The sequence below is a fragment of the Peromyscus californicus genome, unplaced genomic scaffold (genome assembly GCF_007827085.1).
Source record: "Peromyscus californicus insignis strain IS unplaced genomic scaffold, ASM782708v3 Scaffold_12__1_contigs__length_115047231, whole genome shotgun sequence".
Taxonomy (NCBI): Eukaryota; Metazoa; Chordata; class Mammalia; order Rodentia; family Cricetidae; genus Peromyscus; species Peromyscus californicus.
In genome coordinates this window covers 58,034,176-58,054,539 of record NW_026294413.1, presented here as the reverse complement: position 1 = coordinate 58,054,539, position 20,364 = coordinate 58,034,176, and the positions used below count along the sequence as shown (strand labels likewise).

The 20,364-nt window shown below is 44.5% G+C and overlaps 1 protein-coding gene across 3 annotated transcripts in view; it reads right to left on the bottom strand.

Annotated features, from left to right (window-relative positions):
• The window catches only part of Elp3 (elongator acetyltransferase complex subunit 3), a 68,642-nt gene extending 50,552 nt beyond the window's left edge, over positions 1 to 18,090 (bottom strand). Inside the window, exons 1-7 of one of the 3 annotated variants that reach the window (XM_052732911.1) lie at positions 17,965 to 18,090; positions 14,035 to 14,134; positions 8,440 to 8,578; positions 5,513 to 5,583; positions 4,825 to 4,888; positions 3,182 to 3,250; positions 524 to 678 (exon numbers count right to left, since the gene is read on the bottom strand). In XM_052732911.1, the coding sequence (XP_052588871.1) occupies positions 524 to 678; positions 3,182 to 3,250; positions 4,825 to 4,888; positions 5,513 to 5,583; positions 8,440 to 8,578; positions 14,035 to 14,134; positions 17,965 to 17,983 (617 nt within the window). In that variant the 5' untranslated portion in view covers positions 17,984 to 18,090. Of the gene's footprint in view, positions 1 to 523; positions 679 to 3,181; positions 3,251 to 4,824; positions 4,889 to 5,512; positions 5,584 to 8,439; positions 8,579 to 14,034; positions 14,135 to 17,706; positions 17,823 to 17,847 lie in introns of those variants that run through there. The other 2 variants (XM_052732910.1, XM_052732912.1) reach the window with 2 other exon arrangements.
• Between the last annotated feature and the right edge of the window lie 2,274 nt (positions 18,091 to 20,364).

Here is a 20,364-nt window from a genome sequence, read left to right as displayed (position 1 = left end):
TCGAACTCACAGAGATCCGCCTGCCTCTGCCTCCCAAGTGCTGGGACTAAAGGTGTGCGCCACCACCGCCTGGTCTCATTCTGTCCTTTCTAAGGAAGGTCTCAGACTCGTCTTCCTACAACAGGTCTCTGTCACAGCAATCTCTTTCCATCACAACCTGTACTCTGTTACTGATATAGAAGGACAGCACCCGTAGGACACAGTTCCATCTTGTTCACTATGCTGTGCCCAGTGCCTGTAACTGCATAGATGGTGTGGGGGTTTGTACAGGGATGGCCCCCGAGGGCTCATATATTTGAATGCTTGGTCACCAGGAAGTGGAACTTGGAAAGGATTAGACTGATCAGGAGGTGTGGCTCCATGAAAATAATCCCACTCCCTCTGCCCCAACACACACACACAAAGAAAAGAGTACAAGAAACTCAGAATATATACTCAGAACAGATCAAATCCCCACAGGCAGCTGCTAGGAGGATGAAGAGACAGACAATTGTTCAGAGAGTGAGAAAATAGGGTTTCTTACTTGATTGCCTCGTAAATATTGTTTGAAGTGTGGCCTGATAAAGCATCATGCAAATTTCGGATAAAAAAATCTCTGTATTCTTCCGGAAGGGCCATGAACGTTCCACCCATCACGATGAACTCCACCTTATCCACAGTGTGACCAATCTGCTTTAACTGGAAGAAATACACATTCGTCAGAGCATTATGCAGAATTTCCAATTTCATTTCATAGTCCCACTAGCACAGTTTATAATAAAACCCATTGTGCTAATTCTGTGTGTTTAAAAAAAAAGAAATGTCTGAAAGAAAAACAATTCCTGCTCAAAAGAGATGAGAGAGTGAGAATTAAAACTAAAGCAGCAATCAGACTTCAGTGTTGATAGTTAAGTAGGAACTTAACAGCAGGAAGAGTTTAAGACATATATAACAGAAAACACAGAATATAATACATAAAAAAATCAACATAATGTAGTATCAAATACTGCCAAAATTTACTATCATATGTTTTATGTCTGACTTCAGGGTAAAAACACACAGTTGTGAGTGCCGCATAACCTGGACTTAGTGCACAGGGAGAGAGATGAATACTAGATTAGAGTGAGACTTCAGGATGCAATTGAAAGCTGATTATGGGAACAGGCCCTCAAGCTGCTCCCGGAAAACCATACATAACTGACTGTCTCAAAATGAAATAAGCCATCTCCTCTACTTCAGGGCAGAATGGCACAACCATCCACCATGCCAACTACAAGAAGCCAGAATCAAATACCTAATTAAGAACTAGAATATACCACGTAGTGACTATCTCTAGGGAACCTTTTAAACAGAGTTGTTTCTGCAAGTAGCAAATAGCAAATGCTCTTACTGTGCCTGTGTATGTGAGTGAGCATGCGTATGCCTTCCCATCAACACCAGGAGTACTCCTCTGTCCATGGCTGCATACAAGGGGTAACAGCAAAACTGTCCTGGCAGCATATACAAAAACTCCTGCTAGGACTCCAAGCCAAACTCCATGTCACCTCCAGAGGTGGAGACCCAACCCACTGTCACTATGTCACTGTTTCCCAGATGACTCTGCTGCACTTACAGTTAGAAAAGAATTGCTATTCTGTGTGACTATCCCAATGTCTAAAGCTAAGTTCTTCAAACATTTTTAGTAAATATAAACATTTCATACTCTGTTAAAACAGTTTTCTATCTTGTGATGACTATTTTTGTTTGTCAACTTGACTACATCCAGAATTAACCAAAACCCAAATGACTGGGTATACCTGTGAGGGATTTTTTTTTTCTTAATTAAATCATCCAAAGTAGAAGACCTACTTCTAGTCCAGATCTTTGAGGTGGGAAGATGTGTGGGCCTTCTGCCAGAGGCCTCTATAAAGGACATGGGAGAAGAAAGCTCTCTCTCTCTTTGCCTGCTTGCTCTTGCTCTCAAGTTCATTCCATATTAGCTTCAGAGCCTACTTCTCTGGGGTTTCCCATATACTGAAGACCAGCTGAGACATCCAGCCTCATGGTTTGAACTACTAAATTCTTAGATCTTCCCTTCATAGGCAGCTATTGTTGGATCAGCTGGACCACAGCCTGTAAGTCATTCTAATAAGTCCCCTTTCCATGTTCTGCTAGAGAACCCTGACTAATACTCATCTTTCTTTTTTTTTTTTTTTTTTTTTTTTTGGTTTTTTGAGACAGGGTTTCTCTGTGTAGCTTCGTGCCTTTCCTGGAACTTGCTTTGTAGACCAGGCTGGCCTTGAACTCACAGAGATCCTCCTGCCTCTGCCTCCCGAGTGCTGGGATTAAAGGCGTGCACCACCACCGCCAGGCCTAATACTCATCTTAAACGAGTTACATACCATGCCTGAAAACAAAAAACCGAGATCAAAGTCAGTTCAGAACATGTTTTCCCAAGCTATGTGGGCTCCCCAGGTGGGGTCCTCTTCTACTGTGAACACTTCTGCCCTACACATACCTGGGTGACAGCAAAGTGATCATCAGAACTGGGTGGTGTTCTATAATAAACAGACACAGAAACCCAGAAGCAACTTATGTACTACACACTCCTTTCTATTTTTAGATCTTCTATTTAATCTTACCATGTTAATTACTGTAACAACTACAGATGGTACTTACATCTTAACACTTGCAAAATATGTTTAGACTCCTTGAGAAGTTCAAGATCACCTACATAGTAGTAGCTTTTAACCAGTTATGTTAATGTATTATTTATTTGTAATAAAAATCCACCCCCTTTAAGGCACAATTGGGGAGTTGTGATGGAGTTATACACCACCACAGTAAAGGCACAGAACAAGTCCACAAGACCCAAACAGCTACTCACACCACTTTGCTGTGAACTGCCTGTTCTCACTGAGCAAGCCTGTCACACTTCTTCACCGGGCTCTGGATGCTGAAGTTCAAGCCCTTGTTGGCTGTTAAAGAACTTTTACACACTTTCCTAAGTGACTTCCTTCAAACTGAAAGGAGTACAAAGAATATAAAACCCTTAAAGGAGACAATGGTATCTAAGGAGCATAAGTCTGACCACACACAGCGCTGAAAGTCTCTCCTTCAGACGGGCAAAAACCATGCTCTTCTTGTCTTCACAATGACGTCAAATCAAGCAATGGTGCGGCAATCTTTGAAGCATAAAAACCAATTAAAAAAGCCTCTTTACCTGCTCTATCCGGTGTCTCGTCTGCAGATAAGGGTCATATCTAGCACGGATAGCTCGCATGGAAGTTGGCTAAGTAAATAAGGAAAAACATATAGTGTTATAGCCATATGAAATTAAAGAAAATACTGAAGGAGTGAAGGGCTGTATTAAAATTAAATTACTCCAAGGTTTTAAACACTGAAACCACACCTCACATCCCACCTTCCTTTCTCAGTTTTAGCAAGGTTCAGAATATCAGGCCAGTCGAGTGTACCTAAACAGCAGGGAATTTTCCTCCCATTTAAGCTTCCTACCTGAGTCATGCATGCATTTGCATCCATGAATTCTTCCTAATACCTCAATCAGAGAAGTCTAACCTATTTATAAGAATAATTCAAATTTTTGATACTTTTCTGGTCCAAATTCATTTTGAATTTGATGCTGGGATCCAGGGAGCTTGCATTTCCAAGTTTAATTTACCTAGGTAACAGAATGGGTCACATTCACCTTCTGCAGAACTATGATGGCATCTAAAGTGGAGGTGTACACACAGATGGGCACACATACTCAAGAGAGTCATGTAGCAGAATGATCTGTGCACAAGGTCCTTATAATCACACATGGTTTCTAATGGCTCAGCAAATGGTCTTGATGCCACTGCCATACTGAACCTCTACCATGACAAAGCAGTTTCCTATCATAGAACGTTCTCCAATGAGCTTCTTTTTTGCAGCAGGTGAAAACTATTACAGAGATCCACAACTGGTCAGAATACAGAAGTGACAGCGAGTGCCCAACGCCAGATGATACATCCACAGCACAACCTCTACACCAAAGGCTCAGGGAGAGGTGGGCAGAAGACCAGACCGTGTCTTCTAGACATGACAGGGATAATACACTCGGGAGATTCCAACAAATGACTGTCTGAACAATGACATCACCAGCTGGCATGCCAGCGTAAAAGGGGGATGTCCTAAGGCCCTACCACTAGATAGTGAGCTACAGGCAATCAACGGTGCTGAGAGAGGGAGAGTCAGTTTTCTCCAGGGATGAGCCCTCTGATAGATTATCTAATTCCCAATGGTCAGCTCTAAACATGCGAAGTCCTTGTGGTTAGGAGGTTGAGAAAGGAATACTATGAAAAGGTTGAAGCCAATCTGAGTTACAATGAGACATGTCTAAAAAAAAAACACCCACATACATATGTATATAAAAATAAATGTGGGGCAAGGTGCCAAACAGTGTTTTGACATTATTACTTAACATGTAAAAAAAAAAAAAGGGGGGGGTAAGAAATTTGGAGCATGGAAAACACAGGTCAGAGTAGCTGTTCACTAAGTGTGTCCCTGCCAGCTCTTTAAGCCTCTATACCTCCAATTCCTCGCTGTAAAACTGAGATAATCATAGCATCTACCTTCCAAATACTGCTGGAGGCTTGCAGTGGCAAAGCACTTGGGACAGTGGGTGGAAATAATGGCACGAAATGCTCATGTCGGCATTTCTCCAGTGGCTTGGCACACACGTGGCACTCAAAGACACACAGCACAAATGTTTGGCAAAAGCTTTCTAGTCAGGAAAAAAGCCCGAGCGTCTAAGAATGTCGGTACTTGTCACATCACACTCTGGACTGTAGCACTCTGTCAGGATCAAGTCAAAGGCTTTACCTCATAGCCCGTGTAAGACTGGGTGGAGTACTCAAAATCTGAGTCAGGTCCTCCAGGGCAGTATCTGGACACAACGACAGAACAGGGAGGGCAGGTGAGGAGCTCAGTCCAGCAGAGTCCTGCCGTCAATTCAAACAGCAGTCCACCCGCACAGCACTGCTTACCAACGAGCAAACAAGACAGTAAGTCAAGGAACATGACAACACTTGTGTCCAGAACACTGCAGGCACACACCTTACAGGCTTAATGTGGGAGCCCAGCTGTCTAGTTTGGATGATTCTATGCTTTCCTGGGACCCATTTAAGCTTCCTACCTGAGTCATGCATGCACTTGCATCCATAAATTCTTCCCAATACCTCAATCAGAGAAGTCTAACCTATTTACAAGAATAATTTAATTTTTTGATACTTTTCTGGTCCAAATTCATTTTGAATTTGATGCTGGGATCCAGGGAGCTTGCATTTCCATGTTTAATTTACCTAGGTAACAGGTGCCTGTTGTCCCAAGCTCATAACCAATGAGAATTTCAGCACTGCAGCACCGTCTGTTTCATTTCCAAAGTTCTGCAACACCTTACCAAAGATGTTCAGTCAACATCTAAGTATCATCAACCTGTACTGGCCAGGGCATGAGGGATTCTACCTATTAGTTTAAGAAACACATATCAACTTATCAAAATCATACTTACACACATATATTCCCTGTGAAGCTGATGTGTGGACATCTGTGGGGTTTGCACATCACAGCCACAACAGCAATCTATAAAAGAAAGATTAATCAAAAAGCTATCATTGAAAAGTGAACACAATTCTACAGAGTGGTTACCTTAAGAGTGAAGGGGGGGAGTGTAACTGGAGTGGTACATAAGAGTCTTCAAGATATGAAAAGGGGAAAGACTGACGTGATCCGAAAAGAAACCTGAGTATCTCCCTCAAGACACGGATGGTGCTATCCCCTTAAACCGTGTTCTTTGATACTGATAATATTTAGAACGTTTATATGAATTGCATATATGAGCTTTGTATTTGGTTTTATGGTAAGTATAGAATAAGGAACTATTATTATTAATTTGTGGTACTGGAGACTGCATCCAGGGTCTTGAGCATTCTACCACTGAGCTGTAAGCCCAGCCCTGGGAATTAATTTTTAAGGTCATGGTGATTCTTATTCTCTAATTATTTTGCTAACATAGCCAACAAAGGTCGTTTTATATAATATTATAAATAAACCTAATCACTATTATTCAAATTTCATGGACACTAGATTTCAATCTATAGTAGGAGTAGGAAGTCAGGGACCTGATTGATCCAGAGAGTCTATGTGCAAAATCTCAGAGCACCAGACTGAGTCCAGGCTGGGTGGGGAAAGTGCTGCTTGAGAAAAGGGCTGGCAGCAGAGATTTTAAGGCTATTAAGATATTAACACAACCAAAAAAAAAAAAAAGTGAGCCGGGCGGTGGTGGCGCACGCCTTTAATCCCAGCACTCGGGAGGCAGAGCCAGGCGGATCTCTGTGAGTTTGAGGCCAGCCTGGGCTACCAAGTGAGTTCCAGGAAAGGCGCAAAGCTACACAGAGAAACCCTGTCTCAAAAAAACCAAAAAAAAAAAAAATAAATAAATAAATAAATAAATATTAACACGGGCCAGGTGGTGGTGGCACACGCCTTTAATCCCAGCACTCGGGAGGCAGAGGCAGGCGGATCTCTGTCAGTTCAAGGCCAGCTTGGGCTACAGAGTGAGTTCCAGGAAAGGCGCAAAGCTACACAGAGAAACCCTGTCTCGGAAAAAAAAAGATATCAACATGTGAGGTAGGTGACCCAGTAGAGCCACACTAAGGCTCACATGAGCTAGATTTCTTATGGACAGAGAGGAAGTTGTATATGCAACAGAGAGAACCAGAATGAAGCCCAGGGCTGAAGAAACTGGAGTACTGATCTCCAAATACAGTTGTTGACATGTCAAGACACCTCAAAACAGATGGACATGTGTTTATGTAAGTACACACGTGTGCAGATTACGAAAGCAGAATTAGTTAAACCAAACTGAAAACATGCTAGGAAATGACCAGCTGACAATCTTCGGTGTGAAGATAATGAAATCAAGGAAAGACAGGACAGGTGTGCTCTGAGGAGCCATGGCAACCAGGTACAGCAGGGATTCTGAACTGAGATGTCATTGAGACAGTGGGTGTGACGAAAGGGCAGCAAGGGACACAAGTGAAATTCCCAGGTTTCCATTTTTATTTTTTAAGAGTTTGTGTGTGGTGCAAGCACTTGTTAGTAATGTATGTGCATCAGAACTGACAGCATCAGACTTGATAGCACATTGTATGTTAAAATTGTGGGGATCAGAATCCAGAAGACCAGGCCACTAAAGTAGCCATATCACATCCTGATTCAGACAGCAGACCAGAAATGCTGGGTCACATCAGGCATGGACTTCAACTCTGGAACCCCTTTCCAACGGATCCTGATCCTGATTCTGCCCATTTTCCCTGGCCTCACACATCAGCCTTTAGGACTTAGAGCTTCAATCCCAATTCAGCCCCTTACTGCTTCACAGAGATTGGAACCAGAGTGTCCAATATGGCCTTATTTTTCTGAATTACTGTGCATGCCGTATCTAGACTAACTCTCTGAAAATCTGTCCTGCTCACATCACCGCCCTGCACAGACCCCTGAAATGGTTTCTTGTTATTTGGTTTCTTTGCCAGTTGTACATAACTGTTTACAAGCTAATCCTAAACAAGCCCCCCCCCCCCCCCCCCCCCCCAATTTTCTCAAATGAACAAAATGCGAGTTCAAGGCCAGCGTGGCCTATATAGTGAAACTGTCTCAAAAAGAAAATCATCAGTCAAATGAACTCTGAGTTCCCGCCAGTCTGTTGCACTCCCTGTCTGCGAATACCATGCCCTTCACGCCCCTCCTACCTCTGCTTTCTTTCCTATTCCTTTCTTGCTCCCAGCGCCCTCTGAGGCTGATCCCCTGTCCCCTGCCCGATCATACAAGCATACTCACAGGTCACGAAAGTGCCATGCTTTCTGCTGGGGCTTTACTTCTTCCTTTTGCTGGGGGGAACCCCAATCTCTGGACACCCACAATGTTCCCTATTAAGAGATTTACTCCATAATCACCATACATAAAACTACCCTGCTGGGCCTGGAGAGATGGCTCAGTGGATCGGAGCACTGGCTTCCAGAGAACCTGGGTTCGATCCCCAGCACCCATATGACAACTCATAGCTCCAAGGGATCTGACACCCTCACACATATATGCAGGCAAAACATCAATGCACATAAAATAAAAAGAAATAAATTTAAAAAAACAAAAAATACCCTACCCTGCACCATTATATGCGCTTTAGAAGTACCAGCTGGAAACTATCAGCATAAGAGGGTCACTTTTGTCACACTGTTAAATGACCGAGCCTCGACCTTTAAGACACTACAAAAACACGTGCTCCTTATACACGCTAGCTGGCTTGCTTCCTCCTTGGCCCTCTGAGCACCGTGTGCAGACCTCCTTCACTCAAGCACACAGCATGGCAGACTTCAGGAGTCTGGACTCCCCACCACGGCCTGACCACCTCCACCACTACTCACCAGGGCAGTCACTCACCCCACTGGCAGTCCTGACGGGTTTTGCCTTTAACTTGGGAACCAAGACCTTCCGATAGCGAGAAGGGACTGCAGCGATGATATCCACCAGGCGGGGCTGGGAAGAAAGGCCGTACTTGGCAGCTGTCTTGGTTTTGACCCTGAAAGCAAAGCATTCACTGTTATCAGGATCACAGCATTTCAGCACAAGCTACTAAAAGGATGATGGGTAAACAGCATCATTAACATCTGCCACTCCTCTACCCTTCACCAAGTGACAGGAGCAACTTAACAATCTGTGAACATTAAGGAGATAAAGGACAAAATCTGTTAGTAACCTCCTTGTTTTTAACCTCCTTGTTAGTAACTCCAAATGCCCAGAGGTAAAATAGGACAGTGGGGGCCCAGGTAAGGTCTCTTTCCCAACCGCACCCCAGCTTCTACCCTAAAGAACTACCCTGACCCTACCTACCTCTTCTCAGTCTCACTACTGACATTTGGAACTGTGTGTGGAAGACTGTCTATAGACATTGCCACGTGTCCCGAGAAGAAATTACCCTGATCAAGAACTACTTTCTTGGATAAAATATAATATACAAAAGCAAAAGCAACACAAATCAAAAACCAGAACACAAATTCTAGGATCTACCTCAACTATTGAAAAACAAAAGACAAAACAAAAAAAAACCCTCCATGTCCCCTCCTGACTATGACCCTATCTGTAACCCCAAGAGCATTCTTCACTCAAATAATTACTTTAATTCCTAAACCCCTCTCCCATTTGTCTTGCTACGCTCAGGTTAGCTTTGAACTCAAAATCCTATCTCTACCCCTGAATGATGAGATTACAGGTGTGTGCTACCATGTCCAGTTTATTCCTTAATTTTCTCTACAATTTGACCAGCTTTCCCTTTCTTTGTGCCCACTAGCCAAATCCTACTGGTCACACTGTCTTCTAACTGACCTACCTAGAAATATCTGAATAGCTAGCACGCACAGGCGACTCCCCACATGTGTGGTATGTCAGATATGAGCCACAGTTCTTTCATGTGATGTGCTGTGGCTAAGCCCACACACACACCTACCACATGCAAAGGTTGCTTCCACAACGCACAAAGGACGTTAACACGTGCTGGGGAAGTTGGGGAGACGAAAACTCAGGTCTCAGGCAGCAGACACAGGGATGTCACTGAAGGCATTGTAGGAAAAGCCAGAGTAGAATTCTTTCACAGTCAGAAAAGGACAATTACTGACTCACTCCTTTAGCAAATGTTTTCTAAGCATGGTATTCAAAGAAGGGGTTGGGTACATGTGGTCAGATTTTGTTTGTACTCTAACAAATGAAACTTGCCTGAAGATCAGAGCACAGGGCCAGTCACTAGATTAAACACAGATGCCAGGCAGTGGTGGCACACACCTTTAATCCCAGCTCCTAGCACTTGGGATTTCATGCTTTTGCTCCCAGTATTTGGGAAGCACACACGCTATTAATCCCAGCACTAGGAAGGTTGAGACAGGAAGTGATATGGCTGGGCAGGGAAAGGCATATAAGGCGGGAGGAGACAGGAACTCAGCCCTTTCGGCTGAGGACTCAGGAGCATTCAGTCTGATGATTCGTGGAGACAGGATCTTCCCCTTTTGGCTGAGGAGTTGGTGAGGTGAGAAGTGGTTGTGGCTTGTTTTCTCTGATCTTTCAGTATTTACCCTGATATCTGGCTCCAAGTTTTTACTATAAGACAGATTAAGATTCATGCAACAGGTACAGGCACCTTAAGAAACAGAGAACTGGGTCTACAAGAAGTCACGGGGCCAGGCAGTGATGGTGCATGCCTTTAATCCCAGCACTCAGGAGGCAGAGCCAGGCAGATCTCTGTGAGTTCGAGGCCAGCCTGGTCTACAGAGTGAGATCCAGGACAGGCACGCCCCACCCCCCCAAAAAAAAAGGTCATGGATGTGGTGATTACATGACATCGTGGGGACAACCCTTTCTCTGTGGATATATATAAAGAGCAAATGCAGTAAAGAAAATGAGAAGCAGAGATGAAGGACCACTCATTCAGGTGTAACAAAGACCAAGGTGAACATGAACGTGTGGAAGAGGTTCTACAGTAGAGACGGGTGGGATAAGATTAAGAGCACTGACAGAGTGCTCCTGGCAGAAGTGCTTCCAAGGAGACGGGAAAAAAATGGGATGTAAAACAACGGCACAAAGAAAGCACTGGGCTTTGGGGTTCAAAACCCCCACTCTGTGGATGACTACTCACCCTGGATGACTTACTTAACCTCTCTACTACTCAGATCACCCATCTGTCAGATGAGGATGACACCTGTACCTACCCCATACTGTTTTGATTTGTTTTTAAGTTTAATTTTGTTTTTTTTTTTTTTTAAATACATGCGCACATGCCTATGTACATGTGTCACTGTGGCAGTGTAGAGGACAGAGGACAGCTTTTGGGAGGTGGTTTCCTCCATCCACTACACTTTTACCTACTAGACCATCCTGATGGCCCCTTGTGCTGGCTCATTTTAGGTCAATTTGACATAGGCTAGAGTCATCTGAGAGGAGGGAACCCCAGGTGAGAAAATGCCTCTATAAGATTGGGCCATAGACAATCCTGAAGGGTATTTTCTTAATTAGTGATTCTTAAGATGGCTGTACCCAACCCCTTCTTTGAACACCATGCTTAGAAAGCATTTGCTGAAGGAATAAGTGAGTCGGTAACTGTCCTCTTTTGGCTATGAAAGTATTCTACTATATAGCTTTTCCTCTAGCTCATTATGGGTAGTGCCACCTCTGGGCTGGTGATCTGGGGTTCTTTAAGAAAGCAGGCTGCACACACCATGGGGAGCAAGTCAGTAAGCAGCACCCTTCCATGACCTCTGCATCAGCTGCTACCTCCAGGTTCCAGCTTGGAGTTCCTGCCTGACTTCCCTCAGTGATGAAATGTGATCTGAGAGTTGAAAGATGAAACAATCCCTTTCCTCCATAAGTTGCTTTTGTCATGGTGTTTCATCATAACAACAGTAACCCAAACTAAGAAACTGGTACCAGGACAGTGGGATATTGCTGTGACAGACCTGATCATGTTGCTTTGGGGAGGATTGTGGAAGGACTTGGGAACTTTGGCCTAGAAAAGCCATTGAGTGTTGAGAGCTCAGTGGGCTGTTCTGTGGGAGCTTGGAAGATCAGAATGTGGACAGCAGTGCAGATGATGGAGATCTGGCTTGTGAAGTTTCAGAGGGAAGCAAAGACTACATAGCCATTTGTGTGACAAATATGTGGTGTCTGGTCAGCTGGAGCTGAAAAAATCAGCTACTATTAATAAGAGACCAGAATCACTTAAGTTAAACCTTTGTTTTGTTGGGATAATGGATGCTGGTCAGCTGGAGCTGAAGAATCAGCTGTGATTAAAAAGAGACCAGCATCACCCAGGTAAAATCTTCTCGGAAGTGTTTCCTCAGAGTTAGAACGTGCAAACTGTATTCAGAGGTGGCCAAGGTTATACCTTGTGCTGGCAGCCAAACCTGGTCATGTGTCTCCCATGTAGCACAGGTGTTAAAGCCATGAAGGAATCATGGAGAGCAACTGAAGCTTGGCACTGCTGAGAGGCCATTGGTGAAGGTGCACCCAGAATAGCAGTGGAGTCAAACCCCAGGACTGAAGGGGCCATGGAGGGGTTATTGAAAAGTTGAGGTCTGGCACCATGAAGAGAGCTCAGGAGAGGCTATTGGTCAAAGTGCAGCCTAGCTGCAGTAGAAGACCCCGACATTTTGGAGACGCCAGTACCATGGGGTGACCACTAAGAACAGCAGCAGCTGTGAAGTGGAGCCAGCCAGAGCCGGAAGACAAGCTGTGTATGTTGTAGAGGGCGGAGCTGGAGTGTGTGCTGCAGAGGGTGGAGCTGGAGAAGTGGGCCAAGTCCCTTGGAGGAGCCCAGAAGATCATGAGTGAATCCCAGACACGGGACATTGAATTAATTACATTGTAGGAGTTTGGTTTGGTTTTGTTCCGATTGTGACTGTGCCTTGGTTCTTCCCTCTTGAAATAAAAAAGTATTTAACCTAATTTTGATTTCTTTTTTTTTTTTTTTGGTTTTTTGAGACAGGGTTTCTCTGTGTAGCTTTTGCACCTTTCCTGGATCTCGCTCTGTAGCCCAGGCTGGCCTTGAACTCACAGAGATCCGCCTGCCTCTGCCTCCCGAGTGCTGGGATTAAAGGCGTGCGCCACCACCGCCCAGCTTTAATTTTCATTTCCACAGGAGCCCACAGCTGAGAGACTCTGAACTTTTAAAGGGATTTTGGATTTTTAAAGAGACTGAACTTTTTTTTTGTTTGGCTTTTTCGAGACAGGGTTTCTCTGTGTAGCTTTGCGCCTTTCCTGGAACTCACTTTGTAGACCAGGCTGGCCTTGAACTCACAGAGATCCGCCTGCCTCTGCCTCCCAAGTGCTGGGATTAAAGGCGTGTGTCACCACCGCCCCGCCGTGAACTTTTAATCTGTTTGAATTGTAAATTGAATTTGAAGTTATTTATGTTTTACATTGTGATATTAATATTAACGTGCCATCATGGGGATAAATGAGAAAGGAAAAGTTCTAACTGAAAAGTGTGTTTATGTGTCAAGTTGACAAGGGATCAGTTTTTGTGCTGGCTAGTTTTATGTCAACTTGACACAAGCTAGTTATTGGAGCAGAAGGGGCCTCAATAGAGAAAATGCCTCCATAAGATCAACTTGTACGCAAGCCTGTCGGGCATTTCCTTAATTAGTTATTGATGAGGGAGGGCCCAGCCTATTGCAGGTGGTACCATCCCTGGGCTGATAGCCTGGGTTCTATAAGAAAGGCTGAGCAAGCCGGGTGTTGGTGGCGCATGCCTTTAACCCAAGCACTCGGGAGGCAGAGACAGGCAGATCTCTGTGAGTTCGAGGCCAACCTGGGCTACAGAGTGAGTTCCAGGAAAGGCACAAAGCTACACAGAGAAACCCTGTCTCGAAAAACCAAAAAAAAAGATTGAGCAAGCCATGGGGAGCAAGCCAGTAAGTAGCGCTCCTTCATGGCCTCCACATCAGTTCCTGCCCTTTTGAGTTCCTACCCTGAGATCCCTCACTGATAGATGGTTACCTGGAAATATAAACCAAATAAACCCTTTCCTCCCCAAGTTGCTTTGGTCACAGTGTTTCATCACAGCAATAGTAACACAAACTAAGACACCCCTCATTCAGCTTCTGAGAGGATTAATTCAGTTATTACCTGCAGTGCCCTCGTAACAGTGCCTAGGATACCGGGAGTGCCCAATGAAGGATGGAGGCAATTAGATTCAGAGACTGTGACTCAATTTTATCATGGGGAAGTATGTGACAGTACAAGGCAGAAAGCTGTGATTCTTAACCACCACACAGAAAGCAGGTAGCGTTAGACCAGTTCACAGAACGACTCTCCTGCCAGGCACAGTGGGGCATGCCGGCAATTCTGCTGCTTGGAAGGCTTAGGCAAGAGGAACGGCTTGAGTTTGAGGAGAGCTTGGGATACAGAGTGAGACCATGTATCAGACAGACAGACAGACAACCTGTTCCCTAAGAACAAGACTGCAAGAGTGCCTCTTCCAGATGCACTTACTTATTTAGATCGATGTCTTTCCCCTGTTCATGGGCCTCAATCAGCTGCTTGATAACGTCTCCTATGGTCAGCATCATCAGCTCTGCAGGGCTGAGATCTCCTGCAAAGATTTTTCAACAACAGCGAAAATCGCATCAACATTTTTTTACATTTATTCATTTGTATGTGTGCACATATGTAACACATGCACATACGTGTGCACACACATGCAATTTTAAGTGTGCAGGTCAGGAGTTGGTTCTTTCCTTCCACTACAGGGCTCCTGGCTTGTTGGGCTTGGTGGAAAGTGCCCTTACCACAGAGCCATCTTGCCAGCCCTTGGTACAGATTTAACAATCTCACTTAGTAATTTTCCTTCCAAAATCATCTGAAGAACAGCTCTAGGGGCATCTAGCTTCTAAAACAATGTCAAACATGCCAAACACATAACTCAAGAGCCGGAGACACTAAGTCTTTATTGTTCACAATCCAAACATATCTTTCATATTTTCAATTAATGCCCCCCTCCAAAAAACAAACAAACAAACAAGCAACCCCACCTTCATGTATGTGAAGCTCCCTAAAGAAGCACAAGACAGAGGATATTGCAGACAGACACAGAGAACAAAAAAGGAAGGCTACTGTAGAAACAATCACGAACAAAAAGTACCTACCAATCCAGGGAAGGGCCAAAGGAACTAAATGCCCAGCCCGTCACTGCACAGTAGCAATGATGAACACTGGCAAGTGCATAGAGAACATTCAGATGCACTAATTCAATCACAGAGTGAGGGAGGCAGAGCAGGAATTTGCCTGTCCCATAATGCACTAACTCAATCTTGGAACAGACTGAACAGACACCTGCCTGTTTCATAAAGATGTGTCCAAGGGCTTTTAGCTTTCTTCTCATTATATAGCTCAGGCTGACTTCAATTTGCTATTTGTCCAGACAGGCCTTGAACTTACGATTTTTCTGCCTCAGCTGACCCAGTGCTGAGCTCATATAGTATGTACCAATTTGCTTGGCCCATCTAAGGATCTAGTTGCCTTTCTAAGATACCATCTGTAGACCTGCATGATCCTGTCTTGGCAGCCCCCCTTTCTCCACAGAAACAGGGGACGCTGACATGTTTGTCATATCATCTTACAGTCAACCACAAATGGCTCATCCAAGCATGGGCACCGATCCAAGCCGGGACAATCTCAGCTCTTTCTTTTAAGGGTCAGGAGAGCCCATCTTTTAACAGCTGACGACAGTGGTGTGGTATCTTAGCTTGGGTGATAGCAATAAATATGTCTCCTGCCGGCTGGTGTGAAAAAATAAAACAGTCATCATAGAAGTGTGGATAAGAAAGCCACGGAAGTTACCGAGACCTTTCATTAAGTCCCATTTGAAACTCACGATAACATTGTAAAGTTGATATTGTTATCCTGTTTGATAGCTGTTAAAAAAAAAAATGGATCAAGCAAGTTAAGACATCATTGTAAACAGCAAGGTTAAATCTCAGGTCGCGGGTTTTTTTCACATACTGTGCACTGTGTACCACACTGACTTAATACAGCAAAGCTAACACATACAAAACAGCGAGAGCAAAGTCCATGTACAGTCAAAGAGGAAACGCTTTCCCAGCACTTCTCAGTTCTACAAAGGTGCCTCAGAGGCCATGGAACAGAGGTGGACTTGGGGTGTGGGGTGAGCAGAAAATGAGGCAGCATCCTGTCAGCTTGCATATTCACATTCTCATACCCCCATCTGTGTGCATGTGTGTGTGTGTTAGCCGTGATGGAGGTGCTGGGGTTTGAACCCGGGTCCTCTGGAAAAGCAGTCAGCGCCCTTAACCGCTGAGCCACCTCTCCAGCCCATGTGTGTGTGTTAAAACGATACTAAGTCTGCGTTCATCTTTCTGTGTATAAGACTTCTGCATAAGACTTCACTGAGGTGGCAGGAGGCTGGGCTGGTAAAAACAAAGATGTGAAAAACTACCGGGGAACATGCAGGATGGACCAATGCCAGGCCTAAGAACAACCTATTTTGGTGAAAGGAGATCTAACTTGAACACAGGCTGTCTGAACAGGTTCAATAAGCAGACAGAACACTGGCCACTAGGCAAAGGCATTAAAGGAAACAAACAGTAGATTATACATTCTACTGTATCATACATTCTCAGAATTATACATTCTCAACTCGGTAACTTAAAAAAATGAAAGTAGTTTTTAAAGAAAGTGAGGTTATCAATATAAAGAATAAGTCAGAAAGGAAAAAAAAGATACATCAATTTAGATGCTAAACAAAAAGCTTTTGAACAGCACATTAAAAATCCATATGTGAAGACCTGAGTTCGAATCCCAGCACCCATGTTAAAAGCTAGGCATACTTACATTAATGCCTGTAAACCTAGAATGTGTGAAAGAGGGGGCCACAGAAGACGTGATACGGGATTACGGCAGGATTGCTGGGGTTTGCCGGGTGCCTAACTCCAAGTTTAGTGACAGATCTTGTCTCAAGGGAGTAAGGTGGAGTGTGACAAAACTCCTCCTCTGGCCTATTCACCCACCCACAGGGATGCAAATACCACACACCTGTACACATCCAACAACAAACAACAGTCTACAAGACTCAATGAAAACCTTTAACGCGACAGGCACCAGTGCCTACAGACAAATCTCAGAAGACAGATGTAAGAGTCAACAAAAACAAATGTCCACAAAAGCAAAAATGGTAGAGGGAATGAGGGTAAATACACAAATTTAAGAGGTGATATCAAAGTAAGAACTAAGGTGTTGGTGACAGTTAAAGACAAAAAAGTGAAGTTGCAGCAATGTAAGATTAAATTAATCTAGTGCATGTTGTGTTTGATGTGACAAGGACATAGGACATGCTGTTTGGAAGGGAAATTCCAGTTAATGCCAAGAAGCAGTGACCAACAACACACTTAGTGTTCATGTGATGCTTCTCGGGGTCACAAGTGCACCATGACCATTCAGCTCCACGTACTAAGTATACATTTAGATGACACAACTTCAAAATGATTGGTAAAGGCTCAATACCCAGCTATTATTCTGACAACCAGCAAGTACTCTCTGATCAACTGCTCAAGGGCAGTACAGAGATAAGAGTGGAATGTACTACAAATACTTTAAAAGAAAAATGCCTTTAATCCCAGCACTTGGGAGGCAGAGGCAGGAGGATCTCTGAGTTCGAGGCGCAAAACTACACAGAGAAACCCTGTTTCAAAAAACAAACAAAAAAATGACTTCATTCTTCCGGGTGGTGGTGGCGCACGCCTTTAATCCCAGCACTCGGGAGGCAGAGGCAGGCAAATCTCTGTGAATTCGAGTCCAGCCTGGTCTACAAAGTGAGCTCCAGGACAGGCTCCAAAGCTACACAGAGACACCCTGTCTCGAAAACAAACAGACAAACAACAAAAAAATTCCCCAAAATACAAAAAACAAAAAAACTAAAATGACTTCATTCTGTTGAAAAACCTGCAAAGCATTGCTCCAGGCTATCCCGGAGGTAAAATAAATGGGAGTAAGTTCACGTAAAGCTGTTGCACAAACCGCATGGATAATTCCCACTTTTAGGGACGTACCAACGCCTTTCCTCCTTGAAGATTTAAAAAACAACTCAAGTCAACACGTTCAATTAAGTCGCCACAAATTAAACTGCAAAGCGCTAAATCCACCTCCCACCTTAACTCCCGTAAAGACCCGTCTTCGAGTAACGGTTCCATTCACCCATCCACACAAAGGACAACACGTAGTCATTTTGAAAGAGGAATCAAGAGAAGAGACTGGTTCACAAAGCACGCAGATAAAAGGAGGCCAGCCCACCCCAAGTCGAAGCGTTCCGGACAAGGGAGCAGAATCCCGTGGGAACGGGAGATTCAGCCTGTTCTCGCGGGACATCCACCGCCTCCCTTGCCCCTCGTCCCGCTTTTTTTTTTGCACCTTTCCTCTTCTGTCTCATCGCTGCGCGTTGTAGGAGGCTACCGCCACACTACTGTAGTACACACCACGGCTAAAGTTATCAGCCGGAAAGCAACCCGGGAACTGTCGTGAAAGCGCATTGAGTGTACCACACAGCTCTTCCCAGAAGGCAGCGCGCGCGCGCGGAGCCCCGCCCAGTCTAGGTGGTGGCTCCGGCTCACTCAGACTGGGCGGGGCCCTGCGTCCCGATCGATCCTGGGGGTGGGTGCAGAGGAATTCTTGAGGATCGGCAAACCGGACCTGGCTAGTCCCGACGGGACAGTTTATTTAAAGAAGCCCCTCCGAGGAGCCGGGACGGGAGTGAAATGTAGCCAGAGTTCTTAAAGCAAAAAGCCTGGGCTCTGACAATTTCCATAAGCGAGGCTGGGCCACGTGTCACGAGCACAGCCAACCATCTTGCGAAGAGGGACAGATAAAGGAGACCAGTGTTTCCCCCACTCCCACACACCCACACCCAAGCCTGTCTTTGGGGTGTTGACATAAGCGTTAGTTTTTAAAGGTTTTGGAAGAATTGAAGACAGGAGGCAAAGAGGCATGTTTATTTAAACAGTCCTGGGTAAGGTGTGCTCGGGTTGATCATTGTCTCAGACTTTATTGCTGACATCCCTCCAGGAGATCCATCTGGCTCCTACAAGATCATCACTTCACGCTCCAGGGTGCAGCCCTGACATCACTGCTAACGGTCCTTATATGGTCAGGAGTCTGCCCTTCGAGGCTTTGTTTACTCTGGAATCAAGGTGACGACAGGTTTAGGACAATGATTTTTTTCTGTACCTTCAGCCAAAGTAAAGGAGACAAATAGACACAAAATGAAGTTACTTATGGGCTCAAGTGGGAGACTCAATGCTTCCCCCCCCCCCGCCCTTCCCCAAAAGAGCATTCAAGTTCCTGTTTCAAGAATGTGGATGTGAGTGGCCCCTGCATGGGGGCTTAGGAGCCCAGGCACATCACACACAGGGGGAACCTGGGTAGAAATCCCACATACCATGAGCATTAGACCTTCACTGTGATGAAATCTAAGCTCTGATTTTCCTGAAAGACACTAGGCAAGAAGCAGGTATCAGCTTGATTTCGCAGGCTTTGCAGCCTATAGGTTCCTCGAGTCTTGGATGAATGACACATCTTTCTTGATAACTTGTGAAAACACTGGGTGAGACACCATGTATCTTCTATCTGGAGATTGGAATAACTTTGTCTTGAAACCCTTCAATGATCTCCTTTGTCCATGGGCCAGATATTAAGAATCCTTCGCATTAATAAAGGCTGGAAGATGTGATGTTTCCAATTCCTTACTTTCCACTAGAGTTGAAGTAGCTCTGATTTTGGTGCCACCACCACACTGAAACTGTTCTGGACAAGATTGAAATTTTTTCCAAATCATCTTAATATCACCCTCCTGTCAACAAAAATAAATTAGCTTCCCTGAAAATATTTTAGGATAGGGGTCCCCACTCTAGAATTTTCTATTATTTTTTTCAGACTCTTGTGGATACCTCTGTCTCATGTCAAGATACTGACTGGTCTTCTGCAGGAGTCACTTGATCCTATCTCTTTCTAGTGATTCCCCAGAGTTCCACGGTTTTAGGTATCACAGGTTTATAGTCCAACCCCAACCTCTTCCCTATTTGTCATCGTGTTAGATTTTGTTACATATGTCAATATGTATCTCAAAAAAATTAACATGTATAAAACAGAAATCCCCTACGATTGAGTCTATGCTGGCTAGTCTTATGTCAGCTTGACACACAAACTAGAGTTATCTGAAAGGAGGAAATGCCAGTTGAGAAAATGCCTCGTAAGAGCTGGCTGTAAGCAAGCCTGTAGGCTATTTTCTTAATTACTGATCAATGGGGGAGGGCCCAGCCCATTGTGGGTGGTGCCATCCCTGGGCAGGTGGTCTTGGGTTCTATAAGAAAGCAGGCTGAGCAAGCCGTGGGAAGCAAGCCAGTAAGCAGTACCACTCCATGGCCTCTGCATCAGCTCCTGCCTCCAGATTCCTGCCCTGTTTGAGTTCCTGTTCTGTTTTCCTTTGGTGATGAACTACGATGGGAAATAAAAGCCAGATGAATCCTTCCCTCCCTAACTTACTTTGGTAAGTTATGGTGTTTCATCTCAGCAATAGAAACCCTCACTAAGACAGACTTCAATGTCATTAAGGCTTGGGAAGCACTGAATAAGACAAAAGATTATTGTGCCTCAAATCAGGGTAGAAAGCCATGGAAGTGGTAAGACACTGAAAACATTTTTGATGATTTCAGTAGGGCCTTCCACTCAGTGTGGAATTATGGGGAAAAAAGAGAGACATCAATATCAAGTGTGAGACCACAGCTTTTGGATCAAGGAAGGGGATGATGTAGTTGT